The sequence below is a fragment of the Buteo buteo genome, chromosome Z (genome assembly GCF_964188355.1).
Source record: "Buteo buteo chromosome Z, bButBut1.hap1.1, whole genome shotgun sequence".
NCBI lineage: Eukaryota > Metazoa > Chordata > Aves > Accipitriformes > Accipitridae > Buteo > Buteo buteo.
Genome location: NC_134204.1, coordinates 75855215 through 75873516, shown reverse-complemented (window position 1 = coordinate 75873516; position 18302 = coordinate 75855215). Strand labels below are relative to the sequence as shown.

At 44.6% G+C, this 18302-nt stretch overlaps 1 protein-coding gene across 4 annotated transcripts in view; it reads right to left on the bottom strand.

The window, feature by feature from the left end:
* Window positions 1-271: 271 nt before the first annotated feature.
* The window catches only part of LPAR1 (lysophosphatidic acid receptor 1), a 73123-nt gene continuing 55092 nt past the window's right edge, over window positions 272-18302 (bottom strand). For all 4 annotated transcript variants that reach the window (XM_075021140.1, XM_075021143.1, XM_075021142.1 and 1 more), the window contains one exon: window positions 272-1337. In XM_075021140.1, coding sequence (XP_074877241.1) covers window positions 1036-1337 — 302 coding nt within the window. In that variant the 3' untranslated portion in view covers window positions 272-1035. The remainder of the gene's footprint in view (window positions 1338-18302) is intronic.

Here is an 18302-nt window from a genome sequence, read left to right as displayed (position 1 = left end):
AATGCAGAAGATGTTTTGTTTTCAATTACAAGAAAGGTTCCATAAAACCGCATACATTTTTTTCACATTAAAAATCCCTTTGCTTTCCACCATGAACAAGAAAAGCATACCAATGCCATAAATACTTTTTTTTTTTTTCAGATCTATCAACCTGACTGTAGCCCTTTAAGAGCATTAGGGATTTGTCCTACTTTAAGAACTTGTCCATGAAAAACTTGGGACCCCTCACATGTTACACATTTCATACCGCACTTCAAAGAAGAACGTTAAATACCTTGTAACTAGAGTACTGTTTATTTCATAATCTAAACAAACACTGGAATACAGTCTATGCTTTTCTACTTTCCTGCAGACTTTACAACGAGCTTTTTTTTTTTTTCATAATTAAAACAATCTGCATACACACAGAACATGCATGCTCTCTAACAGCAGTAATGAAGGTAAGAAGAGTCAGTTTCCATCATCTTCTTGTTGCCTGTATTAGAAAAAAATACTTTTGTTTTTACTGTAGTTATGGCAGTGTGGCTAAGGATACGAAGACTAGAGCACAGTTTTACTCCCTGCACAGAAAATGTTCATCACAAGCATGCTGATGGTGATAAATATTACATGTCTATTAAATGATAGGCATACTTTTATCCCCTTTACTCCCTTTTTAAAAAGACTAAGTGGCTACATGTAAATGCAGTGAAGCAGGTATAAGCTTAATTAATCAGAGTTGATTCAGACTGGCACCAAGATGCAGCGAAGTCTGACAAAGTCTCAGCAAGGCTTTCCATGGGCTGTCGATGACCTCTGCCACAAGGCATCTGCCTTCTACTTTTTGAAAGTAGAATCAAAGGCCTTGCAGCACGGCCAGTCCTGCGGACGGGATGGACTTCTCCGGTGTGTCGGGCTCCCTGGAAAAGAAGCACTTGTAGTCCATTAGTGTTTGAGAAAACCTTGTGAGTGGGTTACCTTCCCCGGGGCCGTGCACCCACCCCACTCCATGGCGTAGCCTGCTGCTCTTTGTCGGCCACGCGGCCGGCTGTGGTTTTACACCACTGAGTGGTCATTGCTGTGGACGCCAGCCAGGATGGTGTGGTTGAGCGAGGATGCCGACCGGTCCGAGCCTTCGGTGGGGCCGTTGGCGCTCTCGCTGCGCTGGCAGCAGAGGATCTGCTTGAAGGTTGCGCTCATCTCCTTGTCCCGGTAGGAGTAGATGATGGGGTTCATGGCAGAGTTGAACTCTGCCAGGAGCAGGAAAAATTTTTCATAGGCCAGGACGTTGCACTGGGGACAGCAAACATCTAGGAGCAGCAAGACTAATCCCGGGGTCCAGCAGATTATGAAAGCACCTATGAAGAGAAAGAGCGGACAAAACACAACAAAACCCACAAATATACTAATGCACCATTACTCATCAAAGCACTATGAGAACCACCCAACTGGAAGTGACAATTGTTAATTTTCTCTTTCAAGAGTATCGTTCCCACACTATTTCTTCACCAACCTGATGAGAAGGACGCTTTTTAAAGATCTGTAAATGGTTATGGGCAGCACATCAGAAGAGCAAGGCATTCCCCCCCACACTCGCCATGTGAAACTCTGCTTGGCAAATACATTTGCATTTAAAGTTGATAATGAGGAACATTTTTTCCCTTCAGCTAGAGACCTCTGACTAATCAATCTCTTGATCAGGAGAAACAATGCCGCAATTCTCAAACTAATAACAACAAAGAAAACCTTTCTGTGAGTGCTGTGACTGAAGCATCAGAAATAGAAAAAGAGTGGTGCAGGCAGCAATTCTCAAGAAAAAGAAAGCCTGGGTCTTGTTAATCCATTTCAGCCCCATTATGTAATGGAAAGTCCTAAACACACATCCTTCTTGCACTGAAATGCCATCCTTCAACAGATCTACTTCTTTTCTTAGGGCTCTATTCAATAGAAATTCAGAGGCTCCTCAGGCTTCAATAGTGTAAATGCCAAAGAGCCTTACCCTGATTAAAATGCTTCCCCCCCCTTTCTCTGCTTTTCAAAGCTCTGAGGGGAATAAAGCCCAGAACAAAATTCAGAGTTAAATGCAGAAATGAAATCAAATGCCTTGCACTTTATTTGGAGTACTGAGTTAAACGAAGATGGTAACTCCTTGCAAGGTTAAAGAGGTTTTAAATATAAGCACTGCTGGGGAAGCCCTTACACACCCACCAATCATGCCAGAATGAAGACAGTGCTCCTGAGATTTTCCAGGCTGACATGCTTGACTGAGGTGGAAACCAAGGTCTTATCATCAGTGGGCAGGCTAAGTGCAGGCAGCAGCAATAAGGGCTTCCCAGCACTACCCAGTGAGTGCTGTTTTCAGACAGGTTCTCCTGTCACTGTGGTATTTATTTGTTAACATGCTGCCTCTGTTTTTTTCTGCAGTGATGCTCTCTGCAAGTCTAGCAGACTACAGTCAGTTTCCATGGCACACAGACTTTTTGCTGTGCCTGCCAAGAAGGTGCCAGCTATTTCCAGCTTGGGCAGTGGCGACTGTGACCTGTGCAAACACCTTTCTGTTTGGATGCCAAACCTGCCTAGGTCAAACAGAGGAACATTTTCCAAAGGGCTTTGCAAACACGCAGGGTGAGCTGGGCTACAGACACTGGTTGCCAACTGGGCAACCACACACAAGCTTTCTACATATCCAAAAGCACACCTAAACTGAGCTTGCTTGCAACTGATGGTGCCACAGTGCCACTCAATGCCTATCACTTTGCCAACCAACAAAGCTCGGAAATGGAAGGAAGCTGGGAGGCAAACTGCTAGCTGCCAGTACAAAGCACCGACGTGTTTGGCCAAATGACTTTGTTAGGGTATGGCAGCAATTTCACAGCATAGGAATGAAACTCTCCCACGCTGAGGTGGCATCAAACACATGAATCCACTTCATAGCTTTTGCCTGCAGCTCTTTCAGATTCCAGCAGTCCTAGAAAAGAATACTTGAAACCCATGCAAAGGACTACAGTCTTTTGTCCCTTCCTTGTACCTGTTCCCAGAAGAGTAGCAAACTGTATCCCTTTATTTGCAGGATTGTCCACGTTGATACAGAGGCTGCCCTCTGCACAGAGCAGCTCTGCTGAGATGGTTTCTGCAGAAACAAAGCCAATCTTTCAAATTCAACCACTCACTGCTGAAACTGTGCGTGTTGTGTTCAACCTCCTAGCTAGTGAGGCAGCAGCAAACTTTGTTCCAGCTTGAGCATGTATTTTCTTCATTACAGGCTGCCTCGGGAGAACAACATCAGAGACGGGAACACTGCAAGTCATGGGATCTACAGTCAAGGACAAAAGACGATGACAGCATCCTCACCAGGCCTGTAGCAGAAAAGTCCAATGTGGGAACAATGGAGCTGACAGGAAAGCTCTCCTAGCGTTGTTCAAAGTTGCAATTGAAAGCTTCCAATTTTCCAACAATGTTTTTGGTTGGTTTTTTTTTTTTAAAATCTGTTGTTGAGAAGCTAAATATGCCAAACAGAACGTTCTGTTGCTATTGTTTTTGGGTATGTTAAAAGCAGCAACAAGAAGCAGTACGGTGAGGCAGGTAGGCATTTACCCCTAAGAAAGCCTCAAAGTCTTTGACAACAGTCCACATGCAGGCCACTGCACTGAACACTGGTCACAGGTGGAGTTTCTGAGCCTCTCTGAGCTCCTCAGTATCTCATATAGGTCCAATAACCTATAGGCTGAGGCTTGATGTAGTTGCACTCAAGAAAAAGTGGATGGTGGTTGAGCAAGCACCTAAATGCTCCGTGCAGCTCGTGCTACACTGAAAAAGGATAAAAACAAAGGCTCGTCTTCCCACCCAGCTCTGGAAAAGAATGGAAGTCATTATTCTGCAAGTTGTCGCTCTGCTGTTCACGACAGGCCTGGAGCTGGGTCAAAGACGTGCTGGCAGCCCGGGTGTCAAAAGGAGAAGACACCCATGCTGCACAGCTCCAGACCTGCTTCGGTAATGTGGGCTTTCTGCTGCCCCGGCCCCCAGCCACAGGCCAGGCTGACTTTCCAACCTGTGTCCTCCACGTGGCAGTGGAGCACACAGCATCCAGGACCGCACCTTTGTGCAAACAGGGCTAGCTTCCAGCTTCGGAACAGACGGCTCACTTGTTATTGGGAAGTAAAAGCCATTGAAGCCAGTCCCATTCAGTCTAGTGGGTTTTGTTTTACTTTAGCTGCTGGGATTTTCCTAGCAAAACTTCCCACCATCCTAATGGCTCCTGTGGCTTATTAAGTTAAGTGCTTGCAAAGGGTGACACAAACAATGCCTCAGGTCTTCTCACTTGTTATTTAACTGTGAGTACCCTGGAAAATACTGGAAAGCATCACTCATGGTAAGGGTATGTTTGAGTTAGGTACAATGCAAAGAACATGAAAATGTCAGACTCCTGTTACTTCAGATTTAGGAAACATCATCTGTTAAACATGGAACTCTTTCCCTGGAAGGAAAAAAAAGCTTGAAATTTATTTTTTCTACTTCTTACTTGGAACATTTGTCAAAGTAAAGTGATGCTAAGCTAAAAGTGAGGTTAAATTCTTCCCTTTCCAGAAATCTGTTGTGCGTTGATTTCACCAAGAATGAAGAGCTAAAAATATAATGTCTAACAGAATAATTAAATCCAAAAGCTTCCTGCTGCCATATACTGAAAAGCCTTAAGCATACACCAAAATCTTGACGTACTTTTCTGCTCAGGAACAAAATTGAGAGCAGTCCAAAGTACAGTGTGAGTAATTTCCAGGTGCATCTTAACATTTTACAAACTTGGTCTATGTTATCCATGTTACAATGACGTACAAAGCAGACCTACTGCATTAATTGAATCAAGTCTCGTCATCTTTGTGGACGTGTCATAGTCATGCCATGGTACTAGAAGAGCCCACCATGCATGAATAAAATCACAGATGGTATGTCCTTTGGTGGCTGAAGAGCACTGTTGCCTGGACAGATAGAGGGGTGACACCTCCAATCCTGGCTGTCCTCAGAGGTGCTGGCACCACACAAAGCTGACCAAGCTGTTCAATTGCAGCAGAAGGAACATCCCTGTAGTGCACAGCCAAGGTCTGCCCTGCAGTTCTGGCAAGAGAGGGCTGGGTGAGGAAGAATGCCTATCAGACTGAGGGGCGAATGACTAGCCATGAGACAGGAAAGCTTGAGGGAAGTGGAGAAATGGCAGTGCATCTTTTAAAAAAGATTTAAGGACACAAGATGGGAAGGGTCTCTATAGACTGAGAAGCATGTTTTACAGTAGGAAATCTGAGTTACAACAAAGCAGTTGTGACACTAATATCATTTTCTGTTGCTGTGTGATACCTCTCACCCATGGCTGAAACTCCAACTCCTCAGGCATAGCCTGTCTTGCTGTGCTGTGGCAGAAATCAGCCGCGCAATATGACTACATCACATCTGTCCTGAACCCTCATCTAGTGTACCAGTGTGAACTGTATTTCCGTGGTAGCTGGATGCTTGGAAACTCCTGGGTAAGCATGGCATGGCCTCACAGCAAGATTTGATTGCAAGAGAGTAAAAACTGCTGTGGGCAGTAGGCATATGAAACCAGCCATGATAAATGACACAAAAATGAGTGACTAGAAAAACAAAAGAGGAAACAACTGCAAAAACCGGCAGCAGAAAAGAAACTAGCTACATGAGAATAAACACCAATGAACCAGTCATTGATTACTAGGACCCCAGACTGGATGGCTACTCATAAAATTTCTCAGGTTAGCAGGTGAAGCATTTCCTAAGCAGCACTGGTGGGTTTTTTTTTTTTTTTTGGCCTTTTGCCTTGGACAGGGTAAGTCTGCTTTTATTCCATGAATGTTTATTTTCCTCTAACTCACAACTACAACATAAAAGAAGCGCTTGTGCTCCTGCCAAGTCACACACCTCTGTCCCTCAGAGGCTGCAGTGTGATGCGGCTTTTGTCAATGGACACCTATTCTGAAACACTCCTTTTCTCCTGCTTAACCATATGGTGTCCCTTTTGTGTTCCCTCTTCCACCCATCTTGGGTGTTGACCCTGGCTTTACCGATTTCTAGCATGGCCTTACACTCACCCTGCAAATTCCTCATACGGAGAAGTCTGTATGGAGGGGTAAAATATGGAAAGGGCCTCTTTTAGGAGTGAGAGAAGAGAAAAGGGGAAAAAAGATCTTGCTTGTGTTTGCAGTTTTGTTAAGATTACAGAAATAGGATAAGGCAGAGAAGACCCACTCCAGCTGAACTGCAAGGACATTTACATTCTGCTGCTGTTGCCCATCTCCCCTTCTTCACCTGCTGGCCTCTCCAAGCCCCCTCCTGTTCTCAGAGCGGCACTTGGGATGGGTGGCTACACCACCTCTTCCACTGGGACAACGGTGACTGAGAGAGGAAAGGACACTGAGCATCACTGCCAGCTACCAACAGGGAGAAGGGTCTTGCTGTACTTTTTGCAGGCTGAAAGCAATGCTATGGGGAGAAGATTTGTTTTATTTAACAAAACCATAGCCAAAAAGGACTACAGAAATGCCTGGCATTTCCCACATCCTGATACAATCCCACCCTCAGCAGGGAAAGCCACTTGCTATGCTAGCTGAGGAGCAAATTCAGCAGCTGCAACACAACTGCACTTCTTCATGCCCTAGCCATCTGTAAGCTGTATCAATAACCCTCCTTATCACACTACGTATTATCTTGTGCATAGCATGAATAGAGATAAGTACTGCATGAAATAGTGCTTACTTATAGCTATGTATTGTTTTCCCCAGATACAAGTATTAGAGAATGAAATCTAAAATGAATGCTGAATTATTATATATGCAAAAGATCCATGAGGATCATTTATCATGCTGTAAACATAGCGTAGGAGTAATTCTTCTAATTCTAGTCTGACATCATTTTCCCCAATTTTGCCACAACATTACTACAATATAGCTTATAGTTCTTTGTGGATGAAAACACAGTGGTTGCTGTTTTTTTGTAGTTTCTGCTGGAAATAGTCAATATTGGGGTAAAGTTTGCTTCCATCCATGGAATTTTTATGTGAAAAAATAAAATGTGACTACCACATATGGACCAGATGAACAAATGTAAAATAATCCTATGCTAAATTTGGTAAATTCTCAGAACTTCAGATATGAAAGGCTTGACTCTCCATCCACAGACTCCAAAAGGCTCGGGGAAGATGGCAGTCAAAGACAGTCCTTGAAAAATACCCCAGGTAGGGGAGAGCAACATGCAGTGTGCCAGTAAGAATGGTCTTGTTGAAAAGGCTGTTATCAAAACCCCTTCATTTATTTAAGGTGTCTTTATTTAAGGAAGCTGTATGAATTTTGAATGAGTGAGAGATTCGTAGCACACTCCTCCTGCAGATTTTGATTGAGTGCAAAACGCTGCTTTCTCTGATGTGTGTCTGGGAGACTTTGATGCAACAGCCCCTTTGGGTTTCAAGCCAAACATTTCTCTGGTGGGACTGTGTGTGAAAGGAAGGGGGGATATCTCCAGCAGTGTAAAATAGGAAATAAGAAACAAAGCAAAGCCAAATAAAATCTACATTCATATTTATGCAACAGTATCTTACATGTACTTCTCGTAATATGTTTTGGAGCAAGAGGTCCCAAGCAAATATGAGAAAATACACAAGTAGGGGGGCATACGGGAGGATCTGGGTGGTATGAGCTATCAGCCTGTCTTTCACAACACTGCAAGTGCCCCATCCCTGGGTACCTCTATCCAAGTCTCCCCTGAGCTGAATAGCTCTGAATGTGCAGGTTATAGATAAAATCCTGACCTCAGCTCTTCCAAGTGTCTGAGCTCCTCATGAAAAGTTGACAGGTTTGCCAGATTTTTCAGTCTACTGCACCCATGGTTTGCAAAGGGATCCTTAAACAAACTGTTTCTGCTAGTACTGCACCCATTCCCTGATTTCCTACCTTTTCCACAGCTATACGCACATGCACGCTCCAACCTCTTCCTGAATCCTGTTCTGGGATTTTGAGCTGTTGAGTTTGGTCAGACTTTGCACAAAATAACGCCTGGATCATGTAGGAACACAGAAATCATGTCTTGCTCCAAAACGTATTTCCCTTCCCAGCAGGAATACAGTTATGTGTCTGCTTCAAACATCTGTCTTCACCTTTGAACTCCTGTGCACAGAATTTATTCGCTGTTTAAGGCATGGCTATCTTTGTCAACAAATCACCCCCTCTCTGAGGAACCTGGCTGCTTCCCTCTTGAACCATTTATCTGTTTTAAAACATGCTAACAACTTAACATGAAAGCTTCCTTGGCACTCTGCCTGCACTCTAGCTGGGCTGGGAGGAGCAGCAAGCCTTGCCCACAAAGAGTGAAGTTCCAGTGTATGTTAGCATCACCTCATTCTGGGCCTTAATATTTAGTATTTCACCTGTGTCTGTTCATCCCTTTAATCCTCCTCCTCCTCATCTTTCCTTTCAGAAGAAATAAAAGAAAAGTAAAAAGCTCTTCCTAAATGGACATACAGTCTTGACCACAACTGGTAGTCCTGCCAGCATATAGACTCCTTTGCTACAGGCTGGCCTCTGCTTTTCCTGTTCTCTTCCAATGCTCACATCACCACATTGCTCCTGACAATTCATCGTTTAAGTACTCACTCTTACAAATTCATCAGTAAAATCTTTAGGTCAAACCCCTCTTTTTAAGCCAGACACAATTCTGCATCTACATCTGCTGCACGCAGGGCCAACTGAAGATACACCTGACCCTCCGTGGCATTTCACAGGGTGCTGACAACAGCCATTAGCCAACAACCCCATTGGCACCACTAGCCACAAGACCGCTGTCTCTGAGCATGGAGATGCTCAGACAGAAAACGCCTGCAGTCGGTGGGGCTACATCTACAGCCATCACGCCTTCCTGTTTCTTGGGGTGGCTGACACCTTTGGTCTTCTCTTCCTGCTTCAGTTCGCAAGCCCAGACCAGAGATTAATAAAGAGCAGGTCTCCCTCAGCAGGATTCGTAAATGGCAGCCATGGGAGTCCTCATGAGGTCGCTCTCTGCAGCACTTTGTGCTTGCCACCCGAGTGCTTGCTGCCAAGTGCTGGAGGCAGGGTAGGCTGACACTCAGCCTCCTGGCTTTTCTTCTGGAGGTCCTATCTGCTGGGTATTGTTCTACCTGGACCCTGGGTGGCCTTTCCACAGAGTGGATGTTTGAGATACCACGTGGGTCTCCAAGCCTTTGCGTATCTCTATAGTATCTGAAGCTTTTGAAGTCTGAAACAGTGACAGACAGAAAAGCCTTGGGAGGACCGATAACAAAACAAACCAAACTGAAGAGAAAATGAGATGTGGGCAGAAGCAAGCCATCAGAACTGACCTGTTTATTTAATGGGTGCTCGTTAAACTCTACTCCAGGTTAACACTTGCTTGGTGTCATTTTCTGCTTGCTGCTCGCAGTTTCTGGCCAGCTGATGCAACCACCCTCAAGTACTCCTTGGCTGACATCTCTGAACAAGAAATCAAGTGCTAATGCAAATGGAGGAGACCAGGACTGTTTTTCAATTGACACCTGCAAACCAAAGGTGTTCGAATATGTCCTTTTTTTCAAACGTATGCCTGTTGTGGTTTTAAAGAATACTTTGCAAAGATGGCATGTGCAAACTGTTTTCCAAAAAGAAAAGCAAAAGCTGGAACCCATGGCAATTTATCTGCTTCCATTTGAATTCCTCAAATCAAAGGTTGCTAAGGAAAAACAGAATTCACCACTGATCTAGTGACTGCAGGAGAGAGACAGTGCTCCCCCCACTGCCCCCTGCGAAAGAAGAAAGTAAGCCTTTTATCTATAAAAAGCGCTTTAGACAAAAACAGGAAGTCATAAACGCCAATGGTCAGGATTCCAACTGATTTCTAAATTCATAAAGATATGTGAAGCTAATCTCTGAAGAAAAGCCTGGCTGTTGCCAAAGCAATCTGAGTATTTATCTCTGTGTAAAGAAAGACAAACAGTAGTCCCCATGGAGTTTCGCTGTTGCCAAAAACCTGACACACAGAGGAAATTTTGCTGTCTTTTTCAACTTTCAGGCATTCTAGATGAGTCTTCATGCTCTATTGTGGACACAAATGCTCCTACAGTCCCAAATCATTGGCGGTAGCTTAGCTGGAAAACAAGCACAAAACCCCAGCTGGTAAGAGGCTCCTGAGGCTCATGTACTGGTCTCCCTGGGTCACGGTGACACAGAACAAAGAAAAGCAGGCAACAGATGTCTGGGGAAAATCAGAAGCAAGAAACTGCCTTTCAGTCCGTATCTGGCAACCTACTTGCATCTCCTAGTCCAAATTCAGCCAGGATCCTCTTGACGGCACTGATTGCTTACGGTCATGACTTGGGGTGCCGGGTGGGGGACAGACCCATCCCTGCATGGCAAGAAGACCCTGTCCTAGGGGTCTGGGTGAGGCTTTCAGGTCCCAGACATGGGGCAGCTGGAGGTGACCAGGTCTGGCGGCAACACGAAGGTGCCTAGGAAAAGACAAGAGGTCATCCGAGGTAGGAGCGGGGCAGCTGGTGCCCCGCAGGCAGAACTCACAAACCCAACATTGTTCTGCCTGCCTCTGCAAGGTCTATTTAGTGTGCTTGGGACTTGGGTGTTTCACTGCTTTTCTAGTACCTGCAGTTTTCAGTCACAGAAAAATCATTTACGGCCATGTTGAAAAAACTCTGTTTTGCCCACTTTTCCTTTGGAAATCCATATACCCCCTGTGGTACTCTGGTACTTTCCCAAGGACGGTCACAATGCTACACTCAAACAATACAGTTTGTTTAGCAGATTTCAAACAACTTTGGTACACAAGATTGTTTAATTGTATTTTCTTTTGTTGTTAAGGACATTAAGTGTTACTGGTATTATGTTTGGATAAGCTCCAGTTGCAACACAAGTTTCCAAATGAATCATGGGTGGATGCAATTTAATATGTAAAGGACTGCTTTGATTCTTACATAAGATGAAACTAGTAATATTAGAAGGAAAATACCAGCCTCTATCTGCTTCCTTAATAGGAATAAAATTTGTTTCTCCCATGCTAGTACCAGAGTGTGATTAGGAGAAAGTGTTAGAAAAAGGCAGAGATACTTAAAATGGCTGTATTAAATACCAGCTCTACCTCAGCTGCAAGAAAACTGTGTGCTTTTGTTTTTATATAGCCATACTGCAATTTATCTGATTATAGCTAGCTGGTTGAGCTGTGGTAGACACCCTTCAAGGGAACTGCATTAAGACCAGTTACACAAAACAGTTTTAAGAAGCAGAATCCAGTGTGACAGCTGTGCTCCTCTGGGAAAACTAAGAGCATGAGCTCTGGAGTGAAGTGGACAACAGGGAAAAAGCCCTCTTGCTTAATGGGATGTCACTCCAGAATAATCTTCCTGGAAAATCAGTCTGTCTTTTGGATGTGTTAGGATAGCCCCCTCCCCCAAAAGACCTTCTACTCTGCATCTGAATGTTAACAAATCAAAATACTGCCTTAAAGAAGCAGCCTTGGACAGACTGTACACAAACAACAGCACTATGGTAAGTCACCTGTACACCTCACCACCCAAGCAGTGTCAAGGCCGTATGGATGTTGCTCGGGCTATCAGACTACCAGTGAGACATCTACAAATAGCAATGACAGAAACAGAGGGACAGCAGCAGACATGGCAATGCACTTCCCAAGAGAAGCACTGAGTGAAGAAGCACCCAAATTTTGCTCGTGGTAAGTATATACTGACAGCTTATCAGAAGGGTAAATTCCAGGTTTTAGCACTTAATTCTAGATCTGCTCTTTTAAACCTGTATAGATGAGGCTGATAACTTGTGCAGAAAATACGGTTTTTGGTCTATATTTCTACGCTGAAGATGAGATATGGTTTAAAGGGATGCAGCTACCTCTTGATTCTCACAGATGACTCTGAATTTCCTTGGAATATCTAATTTTCCCTGTCTGGACAAGATGCCATCATACCGTAACTTATGTCTTAGGTGTCAGGGAGAATGAGAGATTAGTATCTTATCAACTTCTACAAAGCCAGTCCCTGTATTCATTAAAAATACTATCATGCAGAAAGAAGCATTGCAGCAGTGTACAGTAGGTACTTTTTTCCCTGTCAGAAGCATGTTTGCCATCCTGCAGCATATAATATTACTGCAGTAATGACAGTATTTCCCATACTTAGAATGGGAAATACAGTGAACAAGTCTGGCAATGTTTTATTGCTGGTGGTAAATATCTGGATCCCAGTGGCAGCTTCTCTGTGATTTCCTTTGTATTTACCATTACAGAATCTACATTGATTTAAAGTCTTCAGGCAAACACAAAAGACAGCATTGATAAAATTTAGCCTTTATTTCAACTCAGAGCTTCAAGAATCACATTACCAAGCCATGCATTACACTGGGGAAAAAAAGGTGTGGTGTGCCTTCAGCTAGCCCTTTCACCAGTACACAGCTGTGGAAAAGCCTGGGAACGCAGCTATTGGGGGGTGATGCTTTGCACAGTTCTGTTTTATGTCATTAGGTCAGGACAAGCAGGCAAAAAACAAAGCAAGAGAAAAAAATCAGAATGTGTTAGACACCCTCACCACTACAAACAAGGGAACCCAAGTCTCATCTACTTAAAGGGTTAGCCATTAAAACTGCTTCTGGGTTAGATGAGTTATGCGTCCTCTCACTATGACTGAGTTACCCCACATTTTGTGCATTTATCGGAGATGTGAGTGTGATTTGGCATACTGAACTGATCCTGGTTTTTCAGCTGGTTTTCAGGAACAGCGCTCTACCTTTGGCAGTCTGCTCTCCCATTCTAAATTTAACCCCTGCTAAGCAAAGTATGGCACCTAAAAGTGTCCAAGAATAGTGCTTGCCTTTCAGCTACTGTGTTAGCACCACATCCTGTGTCACTGTGGCTTAAAGATTTCTACATAAATAGCCTCTGAAACCACAAAAAAGAGCACTATCATACTATTTTGAAGGTTGCTCAATCTGCGTGTTTCTGAGGATGTGACTCCTTTGACCTCTGGCACACAGTTTGCTCCAGTGTCCCCATAAAAGACTGTAGATTTTGGCTATGATAAAAGAGAACAATAATAATGAAGAAAAAGAAAAGTAGCACTAAGTCTTCTCTTTCAGTTCACTTACTCCCACCTACTCATGAAAGAGCAATTGTATTGCAGCAGAATACTTAAATACTTTCAATGCCAAAACAGGGCTGATTCCCAGCCACCTTCATCTCTTTCAGGGGTGTTCATAAGAAGTGCCAGACAAAGGTCATTTAAATCTAGACCCTATCTACCAAGCAAGGAAGGAAGAGGCGTTAACATTGCTGCTTTCTCTGTAGCATGCCTCGACTGCAGCTTGGCTTTGTCCTTGGTCTTCTACCGCTGGGCATGAAAGAGCCGTCTCTGTTCCCACTGAACTCCCGGCCTCTCTAATGAGACTGCCAAAGACAACAGTAATTATTTTCTACTGTCACCTGCTTCAGACTAAAGGTGAAGCCAACTCGTCTCTCACAGTGACACAGAGAAGGCAAGCTGCTGCGAGGGCAGGGCTCGTGGCCGTGCTCGGGCAAGCGCTCCCGAGGGACACGCCGGGGAGCGCGCTGCTTCCGCAGGGCAAGAACTTGAAAATTTTTCCCTTTTAGCACTCTCTGCTTGCCAGGGACTTCAGTCCTCAAGGGACATGGGATCTAAATGCCATTCAATGTAAAATCTTTGGCAGTTGAAAATGAAACCCTCTAGAAGCTTTCAAAATACAAAAGACATTTTAAACTGTTCTCTGAGATGCTGACCAAGCTGATCTGGTAACAATTCACCTCACCATTATGTATGGCAGGGCAGCACTTTACTTTTTAAAATAACCACTAATAACAGTTCAATCAGATGGCGGGAGATCAGCTACATACAGTGCAGGCCACACCAATGGCTGCCAGAGGTAGAAGATACCTGTGAAAGCATTTGCTTCACACTTGGAAAGCCTGAGACTGCATGCAGAGAATGACAAAGCAGTGGCATCCAAAAAGCAAGCCTAATTTGTTCTGCATGCTCTGAACGGCCCTTAGATCTGTCTAATCCCTTCCGATTGATCCCACGTGCTATGCCCACCGGCCAAATCTGCATAGCACACTGCTTTGATCACTCCATGGGAACAGGTTCTAGATGCAGGGTTGAGCTGTCTGCTCAACGAAAGGGGACAACATATAAGCAAGAAGCCAGCTGTCAAAGAAATTGTAACTCCACTGACTTCCAGAAGCAGTTGTAAAAACAGTCACAAATGGTACAGCTGCATTGAAAGCAGGCCTCTAAAAAAAAAACCAAAATGCTCCTCCATACTCTCTCTGTGGAAAACCACAAGAAGTTTCTGCAAGGTTATCAGTTCTCAGAAGAAGGTCTTAGAACACCCAGGCCATCTACTGTATTGCATCCTTCTGCTTGAAAAAATACAAGGTTGCAATCACGGATACAGGTTGCAAAATAGAAAACCTACCTAGCATAACACCAGCTGTTGCTCCCCAATGAAAAAGGAACTGAAGGACTAAGACTGCTACCAAACCATAAAGGCAGCTTCCAGCTGGATCACCTTCAGTAGCTGCACAGGTCTGCAGCTTACCTATGGAGCTGAGGAGGCAGCGAATGGACAGACTAGCAGAAGGGGTGAAACTGGGCCATGATGATTAAAAACCAACATGTCTTCAAATTCCTGCTACCAGCTTCTGAATTGCTCCATGTTAAAAAAACACCTACAGCACCAAGCAGACAGGCTGTGCCCACTGGCATTGGACAATGGTACCGGCATGTGTCCAGGAGGTGCAACCTGGAGACACAGGAAATAAGTTTTATTGCAGTGCCAGCTAATTAAAGCACCTACACTGAGTACTCCTCCTCCAGCACACACCCAAAACAGTACCTGCAGCATCATTCAGATATTTTAATTCAGCACTGGTCACAGTAGTTTAAGTCAGGTTATTTTGGGACAGACACACTGGTATATGAATTCACAAGATTTCTGAAGTTGTTTTTTTAGCAGACATTTGTGGGCTTGCACCTAAAGCAAACAGGAAGCTGCATGAGATAAACTGGGACCTTTGAGGCAAAAGGCCCTCCATTGGGGAATTTTTGGATTTACAAAAAAAAGTCAAAAAAACAATTAGTACATTGTCAGCAAATTGCTTGCAAAATTCTTCTACTCAGCAAAGTAATTGCTTCCAAGAAGTACCTCTGCTGCTCAAGCTCAAGTGTTCAGAAAAGAACAAAACCCCCTAATCATTCAGCAACACACTGAAGGAAGCCAATCAGAGCTGACCTCATTTTCTTTTAACCATGAAAGGAATATTGAGGCAACATTGAGGTAAGCTCCAACACAGCAGCAGTATGTAGGGGAGGCGTATAAAGGAGAAGCCCTAATACAAAGTCACATGAGCCTTTGCTGGAATTCATTTAAAGCTCCTGGTGATACTTGCTAGCTTCTCACCATTTTTCTAGAGAGCTCTGAGCAGTAGCTGTAGCAAAACCAAGCTAGCAAAATTAGGGATGAATACAGCAAGGCAGAGAGACCATCCCAGCACTGTAGGAAAAGACCATGCCTCTAGCTGCTTGTCTTTAACAGGCAGGCTTTATAGCCTGGGGATTGATCACAGCTGTGTCTCAAGTAATAAAGACCCAAACCAACTAGCACAACAAGCTTCAGGTCTGTAGGTTCTTACTATCTCAGCTGTTCTGCAAACTATGAGGGGAGGAGAGGGGAGGGACACAGATTTTCAGTCTCTGGTACCTTGCTGGAGAGGCAAGTAACAAGGGATGAGTCCACTTGTTACTCCTTCAAAATTAACCAGCATTCAGACTTCTTAGTCACCTGGTGATGCTACAAACATTTTTACTGGCACCAGTGCTCTCTCTGCTGTCCTTCCATCTGAATACTGATATTGTAATTGTGTCCATTAATGCTCTATCTTTGTGCACAAGAATACATGGCTGGGAACAGGGTAATGACCAGGCAGGTTTTCCAGACTGACCTACTGCAAGTTTGATGATTATGTGGTATTTCCAGCACATATTTTTCTGAAAACACTCACTGTTTATAGTTATCATTGACTACACTCCTGCCTTAAACAGCATTTATCAGAGAAGGCACGTGCAAGTTTCACCAGCTCTAATGGTTTTAAGGATGCAGCGTTGGTGTATGCAACCAGGCTGAACACAGCTAGAGGTGCAGGGCAGGTAACGTGGTCTGGGCAGGACAGTCTTCACTCCCTGCCAATTTCACCAGCATTTGGCTGATCTTACGTCTGAAGCCATTTTGCAAAGCCTTCAGCATTGGGATCCCATCTGAGCCGCCTGGGTTGGCGAGCCCCGTGCTCCAGTGCATGGGACGTTGTTCCCAGTTGCGATTCAGCTGCTCTCCTCCTTTATTGACATGGCTTAGGTGCGGAGTTTGCTCTGCTCCCACCTGACCCACAGCTGGAGAAGCCCACATCAGTGCCCAAACCACAGGGGGTTTTGCAAAACCTGAGCCGTGCATGCCTGGGGAAGGGAATGCATGAGAACAGAGAGGCACAGGAGCACCACTGGACCCTGCTTCCACTCCTACCCTCCCAAAACTAGGAAAGTTTTGCCCCAGCAAGTCATAAACAGCGTCAATCTCTCTCAGACAGTGCTGGCTCTTGCTTTTTCTTTGAACTGGGAACAAGGGAAGCTCCCTTGAGATTAAAGGCTGCTACTGTTGCCTGTCGCTGTGACTGTCATCTGGCATCGATGCTCTCTGTATGTTACTGCAATCGGCCAAACATTACATTCATAAAAGAAAAAAAAAGAAGAAAAAACAGGTGCCTGTAACTGATCCACAGCCTGGGTGTTCCTCATCTCCTCCTCCCTATTCTGCATCACCGAATAATACCTGTATTCATCAGGGTCACTTTGGGTAGGAGTTGAGGGTTGATGGGAGAGGGTTGAATGCAGAGATCTCCCAGGGTTCAGTCACGGCTGGCAAACACTGCTGCTAGCAGCAGGTCTGAGCTTCAATGTTGCTGCAATGCAAGTATTTTGAGTAGAAAATTCAGTTGTTCACAGTAGATGGTGCAAGGTGCAGGCAAGAGCAAATACATCAAAAAGCAAGGAAATTAATTTGTCCGCAAGATGCAGTACACACTGTCAGGAGGCTTTGAGGTAAGCAGTGAGATGACCACATACAGTACAATGAGCACATGGAAGGGGAAAGGCAGAGGAAAGCATACTAGTGCCTGAAAGAGTGTTGCACATCACTGCAACAGATGCATGTAAACATTTGCAGATGCAATTTAAAACTTAATCTTTTCCCCTGAAATGTTCTACTGAGACATGTGTAAAACAGATGAAAAGAGACAACCCCAGATGTTGTTTACAGCAGAAGAGGGCCATACGTGACCTGCCACCTCTCCATCCTTCTCCCTAGCTGTGCTTTCTGAATTTCGTGACACTGTGGAAAGTTGTCCCATTAAGCCAGCATCACAAGAGCATGAGCTGTCTCCTTCCTGTACGGAATAACCAGCAGCACAAACTTGCTGACAAAACCCTCCTTGCCACAATTCTTAGGTAATTTTTCTGGGAACTTTCATACTTAAAGCAATCTGCAACACGCTAAGCAGGGAGAAGGAAAGGAGTGTGAATTAAGGAATGGTACTGATGGCTCTCTCTGGCTCACTTAGGACTGCATAGCTTTTCAAAAGCATGTTGTTATCACAGGGCTAGAAATTATTTAATGCCACTGTGGCATTGTGTTTGTGTTGCCTTGCTTCCAGGTCATCTAACTGTTTTTGGTTTTTTTCGTTTTTTTGTTTGTTTGTTTGTTTTGAGGAGTGGTGAAAGGAAAAACACCAGTACACCTCCATGCCAAGGGAAGTGATGGGACTCTGTGGGAGTCCTTGCTGGAAGATGCCCTGGGGGGACCAGGAGAAGGAGCCAGAGCAGCCTCCACTTGTGGCTTCCTCTGAAAAAGGCCAAGCAGTTCACAGTGCTCCACCAGGGAGAGTCACGGCCACCTTCCGTAACGCTGCCTAGCATCACGGCATTGCCATGGAGTGAAAAACCTTGCTCATCAGAGGCAGTCCCAAGCCCCAAGCCAAAGTCTCTACCCCAGCCATCTGTTGGGGTTCAGAGGCAACTGCTACAACCAGAATTTGATCTTCCCGGTGCAGACCCACCACCTGCGCTAATGTTTTTTTTTCTCAAGCATTTGTAATGACTCAGGGACAGGACACAACTGGAGGCAACTCCTGCCAATGCATCACGTGCAGACCAAGGGCACATTAATCAGCTCTTGAGTGCTCGTGAC